Source organism: Amphiprion ocellaris, chromosome 12 (genome assembly GCF_022539595.1).
Source record: "Amphiprion ocellaris isolate individual 3 ecotype Okinawa chromosome 12, ASM2253959v1, whole genome shotgun sequence".
In the NCBI taxonomy this organism is placed as follows: domain Eukaryota; kingdom Metazoa; phylum Chordata; class Actinopteri; family Pomacentridae; genus Amphiprion; species Amphiprion ocellaris.
In genome coordinates, this window is record NC_072777.1 from 6,474,891 (window position 1) to 6,496,789 (window position 21,899).

At 39.0% G+C, this 21,899-nt stretch overlaps 1 protein-coding gene across 3 annotated transcripts in view; it reads right to left on the reverse strand.

Annotated features, from left to right (window-relative positions):
• LOC111566653 (filamin-A-interacting protein 1-like) overlaps nucleotides 1-21,899 on the reverse strand; it is a 63,367-nt gene that overhangs the window by 27,259 nt on the left and 14,209 nt on the right. For all 3 annotated transcript variants that reach the window (XM_023267363.3, XM_023267364.3, XM_023267362.3), the window contains exons 2-3: nucleotides 5,191-5,464; nucleotides 17-205 (exon numbers count right to left, since the gene is read on the reverse strand). In XM_023267363.3, coding sequence (XP_023123131.2) covers nucleotides 17-205; nucleotides 5,191-5,457 — 456 coding nt within the window. In that variant the 5' untranslated portion in view covers nucleotides 5,458-5,464. The remainder of the gene's footprint in view (nucleotides 1-16; nucleotides 206-5,190; nucleotides 5,465-21,899) is intronic.

Below are 21,899 nucleotides of genomic sequence, written 5' to 3' on the forward strand. Positions count from 1 at the left end.
TATATCCTCCACTCACCTCAGCCATGGGCTTCTCGTACACGTCATCTGTGCTGCTGCTGCTGCTGCTGCTGCTGCTGTGGATGAGCTGTCGGTCTCTCTGCAGGGCCTGCAGGGGTTTGGTGGGTACAGCCGAGCCATAATGGGCCTCCAGAGTCTCCGGCCTGGTTCTGTCTGACTTCAGCAGGCCAATGATGTCCTCTCTGGCCTGAGGAGACACGTCAGAGGCTTTAACACACCAACCACTCTGCGCTCACCTATGGAGGGTGGTTTTATTCCGTTTTGTATCGATGTTTATTTTTAAGGATGAAAAAATTGAATATTTCAACACTGCAGATGGTGAACATGTATCAAACCTCACAAAGTGAAAGAGTTAGAACCACGACTGAGTTTTTACCCAAGTTTTAGTTTCTACTTTTGTGCCTGTTGGTGAGGTTACTATTAGCTGACCACTAGTTGAACACTTCAGTACGGATGATGAAAATGTCTAGCTGGGCTTACAAACTAAATGCTACAATAATGATTGCGAAATAAACAGGAATAAAGCCTATTTCAGACAAACAAATTAATTAAAAACAACATATGATATAAGACCAACAATAAAAACATCAACTTTCAACTAGACTGAATCAAAAATAAGACAAGGGGAAGAAAAACTCCACATCAAGTTAGAAAAACATGTTAAGTCCCAGATTAAAACTTGACTACAAAATAAGAAACATCACAATCAACTCTCCAGTTAAAGTATGGTTTTATCTCAATCTCTTTAGAAAAGCATCAACACAGTCAAAGCTACTAGTGGCTTCAATTCTAAAGTATATCTATTTCAAAATCTATATAAAAAGTTGGAAGATCTATTTACCTTCATAATGACTTATCCTGAAACAACAACAGACTTCAGTCAAACTGCATTTAAAATGATTTACAAGGTCTGCATTTGTGTGGCGTTTATACTTGTGAATTTTTGCCAAATGATCTCAGACATCAGCTAAATGTGATGCTGCAAACTCCACCCAAGTGGATCTAAAATATTACCTCATCAGTTCCTTTCACACTGATAACATGTGACCTGATTAGATCACACAGCAAAATATGCTTTCTGCCTCTTGCTGCTTTGAACCAGCAGAGAGCGCTGTTTCCTTCAGACTGCATCTCACACAGCAACAACGACATCCTCAGTTTAAAGACATTACACCAGAAGGATGGATTCAGTTATACAAGCATTTTCAGTTAACATTTACATCAAGTACTGATTTGTAATGTTTTTAAAAGTATATAGTAAAGGTTTTAAAATGTTTCCAGGGTGTGGTCTCTTTATATTTCATGTCATTTCATTCTGCTATGTGATTTACATTTCAGGTGTTGAGATTCCTTTTTTTAATTGTGTAGTTTGTATAATAATGTTATTAGCTCATTGTTAAAATTTGTAAAATTGTGCTAAAAATTAGGTTTGCAATCCTAATATCGATCAGCAAAAAACGATTAAAGGTTAATGATCTGTCCTTTAAAATCAGTTGAGAATTGATGCCATTTGTAAAACCCTTGTTAAATTTTAGAAATAAAACCATTTGGTCTATTTTATTAAACACTATTTGTTTTGGACTATTTTCAGCAATGGATTAATCATGTTGAGTGTTTTTGGCAGCAGGACAGTGTATGTGGGATTGATTGTGACGTGATGTTTATTGTGATGAAGAAACACATCCTGCATTTAAACAGTGTTGCTGACACATATGATTGAATGGATCCAAAGGCTACATACGAAAGATGGAGGTAAAAGATGTGACACCACCTATTGGTTTGTAGAATAGCATTCTGAAGCTTTAAGTTTGTAATGTGTCCATCACCATTTTGACCTTTTGAAATCGGATATTACAAACAAAGACCGGATCTGACTGGAGAACCTGAGGACACTATGGATGGTAAGTAGCAAAATGCTGATCGCAAGGTAGCTCCGCCACAAAACATCCATCCATCCATCCATTATCTATACACCGCTTAATCCTCACTAGGGTCGCGGGGGGGCTGGAGTCTATCCCAGCTGACTCGGGTGAAGGCAGGGGACACCCTAGACAGGTCGCCAGTCTGTCGCAGGGCTACATACAAAGACAAACAATCACTCACACATTCACACCTACGGGCAATTTAGAATGATCAATTAACCTCAGCATATTTTTGGACTGTGGGAGGAAGCCGGAGTACCCGGAGAGAACCCACGCATGCACAGGGAGAACATGCAAACTCCATGCAGAAAGATCCCGGGAAAGCCAGGACGCGAACCAGGGACCTTCTTGCTGCAAGGCGAAAGTGCTAACCACTACACCACTGTGCAGCCCGCCACAAAACATACCCTGCTTTATCAACTATTTTACTCTAAATAGGGCCAGAATTTACAAAAGGAAGACTGTGCTGCATTTACAGAGATTTGAAACTAGAGATTGATGCCATTAACTCATTAAGAAAATGTTTACTGAGGTAACAGCAGGTGAGAAGTAGGATAATTTTCTTACAGACTTTTATAGTCAGATCTCTTCTCAGTTGCCCCCTGCTGGCTGGTAGAAAGAATTCAGGTTTAAATAATTTCAGCATTGACTTCACTTGTCAGAGCAGAAAGCTATGTCAACCTTTTACATACAGTCTCTGTATATATCACACTTTAACACATGCCAGACTTTGTTCATTTGGTCCATTCATTAGACCTGTCGACAAGAAGAAAATTTATAATACTGGGTTAATTGTTGGCTTCCTCACGCTGCAGCAAATGCTTCTTTAATGCATAAAAATCCGAACCACAGAATCTGCTTTCTTTGGAGGCATTTGAAACAAAACAGAAGAGAAGCAGCTTTCTGTGTGAAATGTGGCTGCATGTTGAGTATTTCTCTGCCTAATGGAAAATATTCAACACGCCCAGACAGATGAGCAGGATGGAAACAGAGGATGAGGCAGCAGCATCCTGCCTCTCTGGAGACGAGTTTATAAATGTGCCTCCATTAGAAAATCATTATCAGACTGGAGCCAGCAGCAGCTGGTGGGCCGTTTCCACACCGGCAAAAGGTTATTTTCTAAACCTAAGCCATCACACTGTGAAATGTCAATATGTCTCAGCGCTGATGACAAACACCACTACATTTATGGTTTTGTAAGCTGATGACATCCCCATGCTGCACAGAAAGAAGCCAACTGTTTCTGGAAACGACAATAATCAACACTTTAGTTGGCACGGTAACCGAGCTGTCAGATGAGTCTTTGTTAGTCATCTCTGCTAATAACAAATTACCTTGATTCCACTATGAAACTGTAACTGAGCCAGCTCGTCATAACAGTGGTTGGGTCCAGTGATTCAACAGTTACTAGCTTGTGAAATCTCTGGCTCTGAAACGAAACACTTCCCAGCAATACACTATTTTTGATGAAACACTTTCCGGTCAATCATATTTTAAACTGTCGCTTGAAGAGCTTCATCATTTGAGTCAGTGGTAACAAAAGGAACAACAGCTGAAGACAAACAGTGCACTCTACTGTTTATGTAACCCAAAAGATGAATCAGTATGTTATGAAATATCTGATTCTTTGATTTAAAAAAAAAAAAAAAAAAACAGTTAGCAGTACAAGGATGTGGACTGAAAATAACAACAATCACTTCTTTTTAGTGAAACTAACAGTAACTACTGTCTCCTATAAATTACATCCATATGTAATTAAACTGTTTTCCCAGTTATGCTGCAGTGGTAATATAATATTAACAATAGTAAATAACCTAACCAGGATGGGCAATACAAACTACCTATTTAAACCCATTTACAGGTAATATTTTGGCTAACTAACCCTAGCCCTATAGCTAAACCCTAACCTCAACCAGGAAGGATACTTACCTCTACAGCAACACCTGTGGAAGAAAAGAAATATACCGACCTCATACGTACCTCAGCCAACAGAACCTAAAAAAAGGGAAATATTAACAATAGTGTTCCCAGATGATGTGTTATTATGGGACTGGGTCTAAATAGTAGGCCACATCAAGCACCTTTCTTGTGTCATGTCTACAGATTTTCAGCTCTTCAGATGCCATTTTAGGGCATTAAAATAACTTGTGAACTGGATAAGTTTAAAATTTATGTCAGAGTTTTGGTTCTGCTCCACATGTACAACAGCACTTGTTGTTCTCTGAAACTAATCGTCCACATGAAAACTCAAAAACACAACTGAGGAGCTCTCAAAAGTAACAGGTGGTGCTATAATCCAAACCATGGAACCGTGTTACCCAACCAGAAACCTGGAATAAACTGGTGCTGTTAGGCGACCAACAATGACACAGTGGGGAAAGAAGAATCCATATGTCTGATGCCTCTGATATTTAATATAGGGGAAGAGTAACTAGGGGGCTGCACAGTGGTGTAGTGGTTAGCACTTTCGCCTTGCAGCAAGAAGGTCCCTGGTTCGCGTCCCGGCTTTCCCGGGATCTTTCTGCATGGAGTTTGCATGTTCTCCCTGTGCATGCGTGGGTTTTCTCCGGGTACTCCGGCTTCCTCCCACAGTCCAAAAATATGCTGAGGTTAATTGATCATTCTAAATTGCCCGTAGGTGTGAATGTGAGAGTGATTGTTTGTCTATATATGTAGCCCTGCGACAGACTGGTGACCTGTCTAGGGTGTCCCCTGCCTTCACCTGAGTCAGCTGGGATAGGCTCCAGCCCCCCCCCGCGACCCTAGTGAGGATTAAGCGGTGTATAGATAATGGATGGATGGATGGATGGGAAGAGTAACTATACATTTGTGTGTAAAAAGTTCTGGCAAAGTTTGGCCATGCCTGGTGGTGCACAAACTGGCCTCATGCAACCAAAAGAGGTAAATGCACAATACCACAAACAGAGTTTCTGAAGATCCAAAAGGCCTATTGTCACTGGCCAAAAACTGCATTTGTGTGTAGATTAAATATTGAAACACATAGGAAAAGTTCTCCAGCTGTAACAGAAGGTGTCAAAGTTGTTGACAGTTCAAGGACTGAGTTAGATGACGATGTTTTTGAGGCCATAGTAAAGGATCCCTCCACCCCAAACATTACATTACGTCTGAATGTTTAGAGTTCAGTATCCCACCAGCAGTTCTACACATTTCAAAGCACTAGTATTTAAATGTAATGTTAGATGCAGGTGACTGTCATTAATCAGCTGATAGAAGTGAATCTGATTCCTACCTGAACTTCTCCTTCCATGATTCCCAGCAGGTGAAGCAGGTCCTTCTTTGACATGTCTGGAGTTGCTGCTTTTCGGCTCTCTGCAGGTTTCTGACGTTTCTTTGCTGTTGCAGATCCCCCCATCTTCACTTCTTTGTCCTCCTTCTGAACCTTTGTCTTCCTCTTCGTCAGCTCTGGTGTGTTTTCCTCTTCCTCTTTGATAAAAGCTTTAGTGGGCTGGATGTGTCCGTCTTCTGGACCCTCCATGGTGCAGCTCCTGGAACGCATTTTTATCCTGTGAGGAACGACAGTGGATTCAAGTAAATGAAAAGACAGCCAGGTGTTTATATTGCATAAAGCTACGTTCATACTGTAAGTTTTTACATCATTCTTAGTTTGGTATGAGTCCCTTTTTTTTACATCAGAGACTTGCTTGAGTTGAAGACTTACTGTACTTCGGAAATGTAGCACAGAAGGAACTAACAGAAGGATTTTTTTTTTTCTCAAATTTTGGCTCTTCTTGAACCCCCACAAAAAAAATATTGGCAAGTGATGACAGCATGACTTTGACAAGAAAATACTGTGGAAGCACTGAAATCTTCCCTATGATGGATTACTCCGACTCTGACTAGATGGCTCTCATTGTGTACTGAAATTAACTGGCACCAGTACTTTAGCTGCTGGGAAGTAACAGTAACATTATATAGTTTTTTTTTTTTTTTTACTTTGCCTCAGTTATGGGAATTATTGTACTTCATGGACAGAAATACACTAAACAAACCTCTATAGCTCCTAAAAGTTTGATGACTTGCGTGCTTAAAATATAATTGCCAAGTACATCAGTTTTTGGATGGTGTCCCTATTAGTGAGATAGTAAGTCAGTAGAGAGATTTACAGTTTTGTCATCTTGTCATCTAGCACGTTTACTATGACAACCAGCTGCTTGCTGACCATCTGACACATGCAATGTTCTGTCCAGTTATGTTTTGGCGCATCAGAGTGAATTTGCAGAAGGACACTCATTGTGTCCCATGATTAAAGAAAGAAAAAGTGATGATGGGGATGGTTAGTGTATTATGTGGATGTGCATTCAACCAGGTCATGCTAGGGCCAATCAAAGTCCATTTAAGGAACAGTGAGTGTGTTCACATGGAGAGGAGTGTCCCATCTCTTCATACCCGGATTCAAAAACCTGCATAAATCCTTATTCTGGTTATGAGAAACTGAAATCTGCTACCTGTAGTACCCCAAAATCAACTATTCTAATGCCATAATAAAAATGTGTCACATGTCTCACATCACCCTTGTTAAGGATTAAACACAAAAGTAACATGGTTAGAGAAAGATGGCAGGATTGAAATAATTACATGGTTAAGGTTAGAGAGGGGTCTAGAGACACTTGTTTGGAAACCAGAAGGGAACAATGATCTCTGATGTCGACAAGTAATCCATCCAAACACACCAGTTTCTTCTCTCTGGGGGGGTTTGTGCATCTATTCAAATACCTACGTCATTATTGAACATTTGCAGGCAATTTGCTAATAGTTCATTGACAATACAATAACAATTTCCATATTTCTTGGTGTTTAACATTATTTTTTATTATTTTAGACAAGGAGTGTGTTAACATGGACTTAAGAAACCTGAGTTAGTGAGCCATGAGTATGAGAGTCATTTTACATGTGGAGAGTTTATCATGATTTCAGAAGTGTGGTTTAGTCCACAACTGTGGTGGCAGCAAAAGTGATTAGAGAAAGATATGAAAACAGAACTTTGTACTTTGGCGTTTAAAGAGTTACATAAGCTTGATGTTTTGGAAAGTAAAAAGGTTTGTGTTTTGGACATGTGGAACCAGATTCCACTGTGGTCTGTGAGTGACCTCCAATATAATCACCACTGGGATACTCAAGAGTGTTTGACCATATACTGTCAATCAGTGAAGACTGATTGCAACACAGGAGCATAAATCCAGTCAGTTCGCTGTTACTACTACACTCACTGATGTCGTACGAGCTTAAACAAACGATGATGAAATCGACAGCTGGGAGCATTGAGTAGGGGTCCTGAGAAAACTGCAGGTTATAGGTTATTGGATCTGAATGAGGCCAGAGGTCGTCGAGACTGCAGGTCTGGATGAATGCAGGCTGTGACTCAGCCACAGAGAATCCTGGCAGGCAAATGGTAGCAACCACGTCGCCTGTTATTAATAGTTGTTTCAGGGGAAATGCCAAGATCTCCCACACGTTGAAACCACAGAGCTGTCTTCATTGTGATGGTCAGCATGGTGAGCTGGGAGAGGAAAGGCCAAACTAGGAGGGATAAAATCCAAAACCAAGACCAGCCTGAGGCAGTAGGAGGTTCAGGCTTCAGATGAAGAGCAATATGAGCAGTTCTGGATGAAAACCTGGAGCCAATCCACATTAGGGATTTTGTGTCCTGGTGGTTCTGGCTGAGTGCTTTTATAGCTACACTTATTATACAGACACTTACATATATATATCAAGCAGCTGCACACATGATTTTCTGCTTGTAAAAGCAAATGACAAGGTTTTTATTGGTAGGTCTTGTGTCTGGTGGTAGCCTTCATATGTCTGTGAAGAGTCCAGATGATGATTTGGCCATAACATCCTTGACATTGTAGACACTCCTTTGTAAACTTCCTTGTTGCAGTGAATAAGTTTTTTTATTATACCCATCTATTTTGCTGAGCTCCTTTTGGAGCAGATTTTTAAATCAATTTGTTTAGATGTTTCACGGGTCTTTTGATTTCCTAAATGTGGTGGAGGGAGTCAGATCTGATGCGTTTGACCAAGAAATCATGAGTTACCCATAGGATTGCTGTAAATAGATGTGAAGATTGGACATGTAGAACTTCTTGGGCATCTGAGACAGTTTTGTTGGTGTGTGATTCATAATGTCAACATTGAAGATGACTTCTCAGTAAGATTACAAAAGTAGCTGTAAAAAGGGCAAGCAAAACTATTTTGGATTTTATTTGTATTTCACAAAGTGTTAGAATCCATTTTTATGCATATTTTATATTGTATAATAAATTGATTTTTGTCCACAAGATACCATTTCAGCTAATGTCATATTCATTTCACTTTCAGAAATATCCCTTATGTCCAAAATACTCTCAAAAAGAACTGCGAAGCCCAAGCTGCACTGACATCAAGCTTAAAATGAGAAAAAGCTCCTTTGATGTTATTAATTAATAATATAAAAATAAGTGATTCTCTAAACAGGAACTGAAACAGTGAGTAAACAGTGATTACAAGGTCTGTAAATAGAGATGGTCTGTTTACTGGTTGAGTAGTTTTCATTATGGTGGCCAAGTGTTGCATCAAAAGGTTTACAAGTCTCAACTGACCCAAGTCTCCACATGCCAACACAGTGTTGCATCAAGTCCCACATCTGTAAACTTATCTGTTTAAACAGTTTACATTCACAAGAAGAACTCTGATTCACAGCACCATTTCACAGACTTACCTCATTGTGCTACACCAAGATCGAGAGTCAAGCACTGATGGAAGGTTCTAGTTTGAAAGTTTGAGTATCACTGGAACAAACAGCTATACTGGGGTAAACCCTCCCTAAAGCTGGATTTAAGGTCTGATGAAACTGAATGTTGGATGGTTGGTTAGTGCCATCGATACCCTCACCTCATGCTTTTTTGATGTTGGCTACACGGTGTATGTGTCACCCACAATCTTTAACTTTACACAGCCACTGATCCAACAGCCACATCTACTTTACACACCAGCTGTGAGAAGAAAGGTATGGTATAGTGCTCATCTTTCTATATAGTTTTCATTTACAACACAAGTATGGTGAAGTACTTTTAAGGAGTACAAACCAATGTATGTCTTGCTTGTGAAATTTTCTGAAAATGTCCACTGCTCTCCCAGTTTTTAAACATTATTGCATATCCCCAAATGTTGAGAGTGTGAACACACTGGATTTCCAACATTATGGGTGAGCACATCTTTAGCTTTTAGCCCTGCCTGAAATCATCTGGGCTGCTTATTGCAAGAGCTTATGGGGGCCAAGTAGGGTTGTCACCCGTTCCAGGAAATATTAAGGGCAGCCAATTTCATCTTAGTAGGACCTATGTAGCGAGGACCTGACATGATGTTCAGCGGAAAGACCTCAGAAGCCCACATCTGCGTCTCTTTTTGCCTGCCTGCCCGGTCCTGTCACGGGCTGCCTAGTTATAGACTGCTGCGCCATTTAATAAGGTCTACATCCAAAACTCCACCACGTCCAAAGATGCAAAAATGTTTGCAAATGTACAGACATGAGTGGGAAGAGTCGAAACCCTGGCTTGACAGCGTTAGTGGCAATGGGTACAAGGCAAACTGTACAACGTGTTGGCGTGTGTTTTCTGTTGCTCATGGTTCACTGGCTGGCGTAAGGCAGCATGCATCAGGGGACCAACATGTAAGAAACATAAGAACAGAGAGGACCCAACCAGCAGTGTCCCAGTTTCATGCCCCAATCATCTCCTGAAGTAGATATGGTAAGGGACATCGTGACGAGGTCCACTAGATTTCTTACAGTATATGGTTGTGAATTTCCCCACATCATGCTGATATGGTCATAGACTCTACAGTATTTTAGTGACTCATTAAATGCCTAAGTTTTTTATTAATAATTATTTTTTAATTGCAAAACTCTGTTCAGTTTTACAACTGTGCCTTGAAAGATCAACAGCTAGTCAGTGCTGCAAGGAGTAACAAGAAGTACACTTGGAAAAAGAAGCAAGTGAGGAAGACAGGGAAGGCTGTTGACTGTAACCTTGGTCTACAGCTCCATACATAAAAGAAAGAGAACTTTCTGATGGACACATGACTGTGGGAGAGGACTGAAGGAGGGAGGAATGTTTTGCACTTCTATTTTTATTTTGTTGAATATTTTCACTTGGGGTTCATGAAGGAGGACAGATGTACATATTTGCAGGTATTTTTATTTCCTCTTAAAGTGAAAATGTCCTCAGGGATCACAAAGAGAGCCCCAACAAGTTCAGCACTTTAAAGATCATAATGATTGTTCAATGGTCTGTTTTCCTTAATATTTAGGTTAATTGTTGCACACTGCAGTGACTGGACAGTTCATCATTCACCAGTTCTGTGTTAACAAAGCACTTAAAGCTTTAAGTATGACTAAATGCTTTTTTCAGAATTAAACATGCCACTCCTTGGGTGGTACTGGCCCCAAGGAGCCGTGGTGGGCATCCTTTATTTTCATGTCTGAAAGGTGGCAACCACTAGGGCCAAGGATTTTGGTTTGGTTGAAGAATTGGGGGTGACAGAGGTTCTTCAAAACAAAAACAACAGTCTGTATGTTGTCTGAGAGACAGGATCAGAGGTAAAAAGGTCTGGAGATGATGCCCTTGCACCATATTGAGACATTTTCGTGCACTGGCCTTTTTAACAGTATTTAGCTGTAATGCTCATGCATTCTCATTGTTTTGGCTATATGCTCTATATAAGTGATCTGTAGTTATATGGTTCAGTTTACTCTCAAAACTTTATATATAACAGATGTATTCTGTAGAAGCTACCTACAAGCCTGACATACATTTTGATCTTATTGTTCACACTAAAATTGAAGCAACCCCTGCAGTGAAAAGACATCAAAATGTCCCCCAAAAGTGTTTTTTTTAAATCTGCACATTAAACTGCAATGGAACAAATTCTAAAAATCATACTGGCTATTGAATAAATAGTGTATTGTGTATTTGGTCTCCCCTGGGAAGAGATATTTACGGAGGCGTGACGAGGCTAAACTGGTCTCTATGATTTACACCTCAGTCCGGATAAAAGCTCAGACAGCTGTGACACACGAGACCTACAGTGGATAAGTGGTGAAGGAGGCATGTTGGCAGCAGAGCGTTCAGAAAGCTCGTCCAGTAATGAGAAGGTCACTGGTTCAGCCCTCAAATCAACAAGTGTTTCAAGAGAATGTGTCCTGCTGAGATACTTGAGTGTAATTGCATGTCTGATTGGAAACAATGAAGAAAGGCCTTGTTAACACTGCAGTTGAATGTGTCTTAATTCTGATGTTTTCTAATCAATTTTAGAAGAAAACACACATTTTTGAGCAATGCCAGCAGACTGGCTTTGGGGATATCGATGGGGTATCAGCTCATCAGTCCAATACTTTGTAAGAGTTTAATATCTCAACACCTGTTGGATGATAATGAATCCAAATGTCTTGTGTGATTGTTTCCGTGTACCACACCTTAATTCCTCTCAGAATCCTTCCCAATTCCTAACAGCATACAAGCTCACACACTTGTTAACACCACGGTACGGTGCTATGTTAACACGCTATCATTAGCAACATATTAGCATTAGCCGTCTTTGTTATACTCACATACTAGTGTCATAATTAAAAAGTGCTGCTAAGAGCTTGTGAACACATCATAGTGCTTTATATGCTAAAGGTTACAGCTAGTGTTCTTAACTTTCATTACATTTGTTTGTGGCCATTTCTCAATGGTACGGCCTTACAGGACTCCCGAGAACTGGAGAATGCATGAATGTTGCTGTGCAACTGGAACACCAGTCTACTCATCTACTTTGATTATCTTTATCGTGAAATACAACGAAATGGAGTCAGATATAATAACACAGCCCTGCATATTTACGATTTAATATAAAAACATTTCATTTATTTTTTTATATATATATATATATATATATATATATATATATATATATATATATATATATATATATATATATATATATATATATTCAGGTTTGTATGATCATCCTGCATTATGTGGTGTCTTTGGCAAGGTTTAATATTTTTTCAGTAATCTGTTTCTGAAAAGTTTTTGTGGATCCACAAAAACTTGTTGATGCCAGTTTCATTTCAATAAATGTTCAAACGATCCACTATCTCTGATCTCAGGTGTCTCAGTTATCGGAACTTTATTTCTTTTTCTTCTTCTTCCCCCATTATTATTAATAATCCCTCAGATTTAGCTCCTGTCCCTGGATATAAAACTGTATATGAAGTAGTACAAACCTGCAGCAGCTATATCGGGAACACACTGATGATTCACTATTAATAGTCCAAATATTGTTTTGTTATGTACATTTATTTGGATAGGAATTTTTCATGCAGTTTTTACTTGTTATGGAATATTTTTTACATTGCTGTATTGATACTTTTACTTGCGTAAAGGATCTAAATACCTTCTCTTCTACAACACTGTGTTTTTCAAATAAAACAACAGAAGTAAGACCAAATCTGGCTCGCTGAGTGATATGTTTAAGCATCATTCATGTCATATTGATTAAACTGTAATTCCAAGCAGACAAATGGGAAAGAGTTCATGTTATTTAACCTCCAGGTTCCAAACTGAGATATTGAGCACAGAGCTGATCTTCACGTGAAGAACTGTAAGCAAACTGATGGCATAACGCCTGCAGGTGCACCACCACAGGTCGTAACACTGGAAAAAAATTCAATATGAACAGTATTATCTGCTGTGACTGAAAGGTCAGCACTGGGGATAAACACTTCGGAGTGATGCTCAAGTCACAATAATGAGTGTTTGCAATGTTTCTCCATTCTGCTTACATGCCATGAATGCATCAATCTACGATGAGTTGCAACTTAATCAGACGTCTGATCGTTCGTTCACTCATCTGCAGTGTAAATACAACCAGTGGTCGTCCTTGCAGTAGTCGCAGCTGTTTGGTGAAATTTAAGGGCGTATTTTTAGGGTCTCCCCACTTGTGTGCAGAGTCCAACAAGGGGAAACTCCAGGGCTATCACTTTATAAGCCATCAGCAATCCCACGGATGCCTGAACCTGCATTTTATATCACAGCTGCAGCTCTCACACTCCTCCACAACAACATTTGTGGTAAATAAACAGCCGCGAGCCTGAAACGCTTCTGCAGTATCACTGAACAGAGGTCGCATAGAGCTGGTCTATGTGACAGAAACACCAGAGCAGCTACCGAACATACGGCGGCTCGTGTTTCTTTGTATTTCTTCATATTGTCGTGACATTTGCAGACATTTTCCAGAGCAAATATAGATCACGACAGCAGTTCGTCTTCTGTGGTCAGTAATTATTTCCTCTTCCTTATTGGCATTCATGTTGTACCGACATCACAAGCTGCCACCGTTGCATGCATGTCATCCCTTGTTCATTACAGGATTAAAGCAAACATGACATGTGAAGCAATTATCATACCATATCATGTATGACCCGAACAACACGGGGACAGTTAGCAGGAAAAACATTGGTGCTACTGAGGTCTTTATGGCACTAATGTTGACTGAACAACACAAAATGGTTGTGTTAGAGCAAAATTCATCATGCGAGAGTTAAAATACGACGATTTACCATTTAATAAGGGTTTAATTACCTTATGGCTGACTCAAGACTTCCATTTTAGTTGTCAGGCACTTCTCTATTGTTCATGTGCCATATTGGATATGTTTTAGAATTCCACAGCTGAAATATTAGCTAGGTTTCCAATTGTAGCACCAACCCGGCTTTAATTTTGAGAAAACTGGCAAAAGAAAATTCAAATAGGGGCAAGATTAACAACTGGTGGCAGTAATTCTCCAGTCAGTGCTTTCAAATAAGCAGGAACTGTGGTGTTATGGTGATTTCATAAAATGATGTGAGAAGGTTCATAGATTTTGGTTTATGGTTTATAGGTGCAGTGTGATCAACAGTTGGAAGCTGGTAGGGAACATGTTGATTTTCTATTCTGAACTTAATGCTGTTTAATAACATGTTAATTAAGGAGAATGCCTCAAAATTGGCTTCTTTGCCTAATCTGCTGGTCTAAATTGTTGTAAAATCAGGAAAATGTATTGTCTCTTTTTTATTATTATGGAATCTAAATCACTTTTTTTTTAAAAAATGTTTTTAGCTGTGTTTTAATATCTGAAAGTTTATCTATGGCATTTCACAACAAACTAACCTCTACAAGCTTGTGTGTACTAATTATATATCCTCCTGAAAATGTGTATATGTAAGTATATTTAGAACCACTAGAAACTGTGGAGTGTTTGCATGCAGACAAAGTTGATTTCAATCATGCAAATATATTTTGTAAATGTAATACAATTTTTAGTAACTTCTTAAAAAGAAACACTTAACATTTTCATTTACTATTTTAAAATCAAAATCATAGTGTACAGATATAGAATATTAATACATATATGACTAAAAGCTTTATAAGACTTAAAAATGTGTGTTAACAATTTGTAACTACACATGTGATGTTTAATATATTGTGACTGATTCTTGTGGTCATCTTCGATGGCAGCTGTCAACGTTTTTCAACTCAACTTTTTCGTGTTTTTCATGTGTAACATGTTTTAGCCATGTAGATTCCAATATGACTATATAAGGGAGTCAGCAGCTCCATGAGATGCTTTAAAGAGAATGAAGCAGTATCTCACCATAAGGAGAAAGTAAAGCAGTCAGTCACGTACGCTGCTGGAGGGTTTCAATCCTCAGAAACAAATGAAGGACTGCTTTACAGGAGAACAAAAAACAAATGCACTCCTGTCATTTATCTAAATCTTTCCATCAAATTTGGATTATGACTCATATGATCTCACTAAGAGCTGCAATATTGATTCAGTCACAGATCTCATTATTCTCTAAATATCTCTCTTAATGCTTCACTGCTTTGAAGACCTCAATATTCCTCAGACACACCAGAAAAAACTCTTTTCAGACAACTCCTCTGATAAGATCATGCCATTGTTATCAGCACAAAATAACTTGGGAGCTGCAGCACTGGAGGATTGTGGTAGGATTCCTTTAGCACCGCATGAAATACACATACAGGTAAATATGCTTCAATCAAGGCAGAACCGTTCTATTAAACTGTAATGGTGGCTTCAGTACTGGAACCAGCCTGTATCTGGAGTTAAAATGCAATCTGGTGCCTTTTTTTTAAAAAGAAACATTCACATTCAGTGGGGAGGCTGCTTTATACTCCCGTGATTAAAATGGATGCAGCATCGTTGAGCTTCATTTCTGTTCAGATTTGGCAGAGCTGCAGTCCAATAACATCAGTGTCACTGACTCCTTGTTGTCAGGCGCTTTGGAGTTGGCTGAATTAAAACTTGATTTTTCAGATGTCAGTGTCACAGAGACTTGTATTATAAAACTCCCTAGTGTCTGTGATCCATGGAGCCCAGTGGAGCCGTTACTGATGGATTTTAGCAGCCTGACCTCAACTGAAAAACAACAGTACTGGTCAACTGCCTAAGGGGGTTAAAAGGACTGATGTTAATGTGGGCGACCTCTTACAGCTGTATGAATAAATGCATTTAAAATCTTACCCTGGAGGAGAAGCTTGTTAAATAGAGGTTTGCCTGTGGTTTATGTTGTGTAAATTTCACTGAGAATTGAAATAAAATTTTAAAAAACTGACTAACAAGTCAACTATTTCTACTCTCTACTGTAAAAGTCCAGTGTTGGCCTCAATATGAGTCATTTGCAATCAATCTGTTCAATGGGACATTTTTTTCCAGGAAAAAAAATGTTTTGAGCTCATCTTCTTCTTTATTTTATTCTTTTTAAGATCATTCGTGTAAGTATTTTTCTTACTTTTCTTGTATATGTTGCTTTTTCATGCCTTTATGTAAAGCAGTGTGAATTGCCTTGTGTTATTGATGGGTGCTACACACACAAACACACCTTTTCTGTAGCCCACACCACAGCTGAACAGTTATCCAAACAGCTCTCTCCACTCAGAGGACGCAGTTTTAATGAGAAGCCTCCACCAGCCGCAGGTTTGTGAGCTCCATGAGCTCAACTGGCAGGAAGCCACCAACTGTTTGGAGGTTTATTTCTTCCAAATGAGCTTGTAAAACTGAATGAGTGGTGAGAGAGTTATGGGAGGTAACTGCTACTGAGACCAGTGGACGAAAAAGGAGGTTTCTGAGTATCGGTAGTCAGCTTTGATTATTAGCTACAGTATGTTAGGTGTAATCAGCAAACTGGTTGATCATGAGTTCACAAGCAGGTCAGATGGCCTCTTGAAGCTGTCTGAATGGATTCACAGCAGAGAAATTAGATTTTCTGGTCATTCACGCTTTGAAAGAGCATCACCGTAACTTCAAAGTTTGCCTGGGCCAGTAAACAAATACAGCTTTATCCTGTCAGGCTTCATATTAGACACACTCATGACACTCATCACCATTACACTCAACTTTCCCCTATAAAACATCAACTTTACATTACAAATAATGATATTTTTATATACTATTTGGTATCTGATTATTTGGATAATGTCTATAATGGACTGGGCTCATCCCAACTAAAAAAAGATCCAAAAAAGAACATCAACCTCGTGGCATTCTATATATGTTATAAGCCTCACTATTGTTTAATTGGTCAAAAAAAAAGAAAAGAAGTTAATTATAGTTTATTTCAGTTAAAGTTTTTCCATCCCAAATTTCAAAAGTCTTTAATTTCAAATCTGTTCAGCTAAAAACCAGCAAATATTTATCATTTTGTTTGGAAAATCACCCAAATTCTGACACTAAATCTGAGCTCCAGCAATGCGATAACACAAATTATAAATGAAGGCTGCAGATAAGTAATCTCAGCAGCCTGTTTCTTAGGCTGCTGGTGCTTACGGAAGATGGTTCAAGTTCATGTCTCCATACAACAACCACAATAAGCAAATGAAATGAAAAATTAAAACTCTGACTGCTGGTGTTGCTGCAGGGGGAGTCATGGGGTCACACAAATCACCAGAATCCAACAGTTTGAGGTTTTTCTTTCTGGTGAGCTGATGAACAGGTCATGAAAGGTCTGTAAAAATGCACTGAAGTCAGTTTTCACCAAAAAGCTTCAAGAGCTGCGAAAGGATTTTAGTGAAAACCACTAGACACTTTTGTAACAAGATCATCCTAACTGATCAGAAATTACTAATAACTGTAAAAAAAAATAAAATGAAAAATTATGTATCAACAAATAATTGCTGGATTTATTGCTCTGACTGGTATTCTTTAATTCTCGTGTCAGTAAGACCACTGAGTGTACGCAAAAGATGGATGTAGTCACCATGTCACCCATTGGTTTGTGTCTGGCTGTTTGAAATTTGGTCATTGTGAAGTTAAAGGTAGATCTGACTGAGAACTCCAAGACCCTATGTATGCTAATTCAGCCTGCCCCCTAGAGGGTTTACCTTTTGTTCCACTTACAGCGAATTCTCGCACTTCCGTTTCCATTATCAAACTTCCAGTGTTTCGCTGTAGTTCTTTGTCTTTATTCTTGTGTTGTAAATAAAAGCATTCTAAAACCATACTGTTGTCTGTAATCTCTTCCCTGCAATTCAGCCTCTGAACCCACCGTAACAATGGGTCTGACCTGAGACATTAAGGGGGAGAGATTCTGCATGTAAAAAAAATCCTGAAATGATAACAATGGAAAAATTCCAGACCACCAAAGATGCAGTTCTGTGATACAATGCAACCATCTGTTTTATAACAGTCGAACTGACGAACATACATCATCATGTTGATGCACTCATGCAAACACAAAGCCAAAGATCGAGACAGTTTAAGCTGTAGTGGCAAGACAATTCAGACAAACCTCAAAACTGATGTTGCTTCGAATACCTATGGTATTTGTGAGTTACCATATCATTTGTTGTTTGTTTGTATTATTTCAGACACTGGTCATATCGTAGCACTGTGGATATAGCTATCATATTTGGAGTCAGGAAAGCCAGGAGAAGAACCCAAAATGCAGACTAAGACTTTGGAGTAGAGGCTGGCTCACTGATACATGTAAAACAGATGCTTACCAACAGTATGGCAGCTGATCAGGAAATAAAACCAGAAGGCTAGAATTGATCGAGCCACGAAAACAAACAAGAGGTCAGAATGGGCATCAAAAATGGGCACAACTAAGCAAAGCAGTGATTAGCTAAATGCACAAAAATGATTTGGCAAAGAGTTGATCTCAAGAGCTACTAAATGAACTGTAGGTTTGATGAGAAGACTATGAACCGTTGAGCTGATTGGGGAAGCAGGAACAGGTGTGTGGCAGGCAGGTGGTACATGGGAAGTCCTACGGCATCAGACTAGAGCCATCCCAGTAACATCTCTAACCAGGCCATCCTGAGGTCACATCCAGTTTAATTACCTTGCAGCAACACAAGCCATACTTTACGCCGATCAATGTGCACTTCATGAAGTCTGATGTCTCTGGTAAATATACAAAAACACCCTAAAAACTAACTGCGTACAACCGAAGTGTCATTGTGAGCTATAATGAATCTATGGAAAACCACTTGACATTGCATTAATTTACAGTGCTTGACTAATATCAGTCTATCAAACCCTTGTGCTTGAAATAGTGACACTTACAGTTGGGACCTCAGTGCCACCGCAGGCTCACATTACTATCTTCAGCAAGTCGTATCAGAAATAGAACAATCGTAATCTGCACACGACAGCCGGCACGTGTTGCAACCACGTCTGTAAAACTGTTTCTGTCCTGAGATTTAAGACCAAACGCCTCAAAGTACCTGCTTAATTTACTGGTCAGTCCTCTGTGGCCTTTAAATGTTCCTTCACTTTTCAAGTAAGAAATGAGTGGCCAAGCTCAGAGATGCACAACTACTACACTTGTTGTTTGTTAGACTCTTAATTTTGGAATCTGGCATGCAAAGGATTCCTGTTAAAACCATTAAAGAGTTTTAAGAATCAGACTTGTAGAACAATGTGTATTATATATAACTGAACCAACATTTTTTATTGGTATTCCTTAAATTTGGATGTAATGAGCAGACTGTTTGAGAAATTATTTGCTAGTTGTCTACGGTAGACATACCTTGTTATTTCAGTACTGTCTCTACTCTGTTTAGTACTTCCGTTTTTATTGAATGACGTAGTCTGTGCCTGTCGTTGAACATACTGTTGTCATTGTTTCCCATAAATTGCCCCAATGCTCTAAGGTGCATCCTGTAAACACGCAATTGCGAACTTTGCTAGCAACTTTATTTTGTTGTCCCAAAGAGACCTGGTTTGATGCAAAAGTGATGCAAAAGCATGTATTGTACCCTCAGTTTACTATTTTGCACCTTTAGTTGAATTTTAAATATTAAATATGAGTGAAATCCCTAGCTGAGTTCACTACTGTGCAATGCTCTCAGTAAAACGGTGGTTGTAACTCAACAGGTCTGCTGTATTGTGTCAGTCTGTGCAGTTGGGTGTCTCTAACAGCGGCTGGATAGCACAAGTCTATAGTGTTTGCTTACAATATGGTTACAGTAATTTTCATAAATGGTTGGGGAGGAAAATGTCGAACAATGGGAGAGGCCATAATAGTAATATTAAGAACAAAATCATTGTAAAGAACTTCTGACAAAGTTAGCCTCGCCATCTCAAGTTTAGCTGCTAATACTACCCTTTGGCCCGCAACTTCCACAAGTTACCTTGGTGAAGAATAAGCTAATGCAGGTGTGTCTCAAAATATAGTCAACTCATCTGCACAGTGGGCTAAAGTGTGCATTTTGTGGATTATAGCCTAAAAACATGGAATGGTAAGAATATTCCAACAAAAATTATGCTATATTTTGCTTTTTGTAGAAATGTCACCACTGTATATTCACCAAATATCGTTTACAGCATTTTCCAGCAGTGTTTCAGCACAATCTGGTCTGTGGAAATCAACCTTGGGAACCACAATGCATTATTTTTCATTCATGTTGCTGGTGTTATTTTATAAATAACGCATTTGCATATCATATTAATTACATAACAATTATTTCCAAACACAGGCAGACTCAGCATGGATATTAGACAAATCAAACACATAAACATCAGCAAATGCTACTTTGGCTTTGATTGTTTGGTTCCAAGAAACTCAACTTCCGGAAAGAAGTACCTTTTCTATTTCCCTTTGGATGGGCATACATGTACACTACCGTTCAAAAGTTTGGGGTCACCCAGGCAATTCCATGTTTTCCATGAAAACTCACACTTTTATTCATGTGCTAACATAATTGCACAAAGGTTTTCTAATCATCAATGAGCCTTTCAACACCATTAGCTAACACAATGTAGCATTAGAACACAGGAGTGATGGTTGCTGGAAATGTTCCTCTGTACCTCTATGGAGATATTCCATTAAAAATCAGCTGTTTCCAGCTAGAATAGTCATTTACCACATTAACAATGTCTACACTGGATTTCTGATTCATTTAATGTTATCTTCATTGAAAAAAGACTGCTTTCTTTCAAAAATAAGGACATTTCTAAGTGACCTCAAACTTTTGAACCGTAGTTTATGTGTATTTGCACTTTATTACAGTTTGATCCAGATAAAAAGCAGCTGTAGATGTATATAAACTGGAACAAATTACTTTATGTCTGCATGTTTACACTTCCTTTAGTTTCAGATGTGACTCATTTGTTGTGGAACCAGGCCTGGCCCAGAAAAAACAAATAAATGGCTGTAGTCTGAACAGTTAGTGCAATTTTGTAGTTCGCTTGTTTAAACAACACCATATTTGGTGCAGATCACACAGAAAATACACTATTTAAAATTTGCTTCAAGTATGTTTCAAGTAATTATGGAAAATACTCTCCTATATACACCACAGTAGGTTTGTTAATTAACTGTTGACATAGAGGAAGAGCTTCAGTTTTCCATTCAACTGTGAGGAAGACGAAAGCAGCAGAATGTTTTGTGCAACGGTTCTACACTTGATATCAGAGAAAATGTGGATTTATGTAGAGTAACAGGTTGGAGATGATCTCTGTCTTTGGAGCTGCCATCGTTTCCTGCCACCTTACATGGAGGTCTTAAGGCTGCACAGATGAGTGAGCTGCAGGGCTGCAAAGAGGCTGCTACAAAAATAGACATCATAAATGCAGCCCAGTTTAATGCAAAACCGAGCATGAAAACTGGGTCACAGGTTCAGACTTAATGCAGTCAGGTTATTTCAGAGAGCTGTCCACGTGTTCTCCCTACAGGAGAGGCTCCCAGCTGCAGACAAGTCATTTGTAAACCTGCTGTTTCAAGGCTGAAATTGTGGAGTATTTGTTCCCAAAGTACACTTGTCTAAGAGGTGAAGCTGGAGTTTTGAGTCCAGAGCAACCACAGACGTCTGCTGCAACAGCCAGGCATATTACACCTGCTGTCCCTCATGAGGTTCTGACAGTGTGGAGCTAGAAACTATGAAAACACTTGGGTTAACAAAAGGCCTGCGGAACAGTTTGTTACCGAAGAAGTGATTGATTCCCATCGATGTTTCAGTGTGGAGGGACGTGTTTTCACACTATGGAACAATGTTCTGAAAACATCTTACCTGTCCTACGCAAGAACAAGACCCTCAGATAGAAAGAGGATTATTCTGTGTGTTTTTGTGCTCATTTTGCATTAATTTGTGGTCATTTTGTGTGTCTCGTTCTTTCTCGGTGGTCAGTTTGGTTTTTGTGATCAAATTGTCTTTCTTTATGTTACTTTCGCATCTCTGTGGGGTTGTTTTTACCTGCTTGTGGTTGATTCATGTGTCTTTCTGGTCAGTTTACATCAATTTGGGGTCATTTTTTGTGCCTATTTATTTTTGTGTCTCTGAGGTTGTATGTCGGTATTTAATTTTGCATTTCTTGGAGGTTGTTTGGTGTCTCTACGTGTTGGATTTGTGTCTTTTTTTTGGTTGTTCTGCATCTATTTGTGGATGTTTTATGTCTGTTTGTGGTTATTTC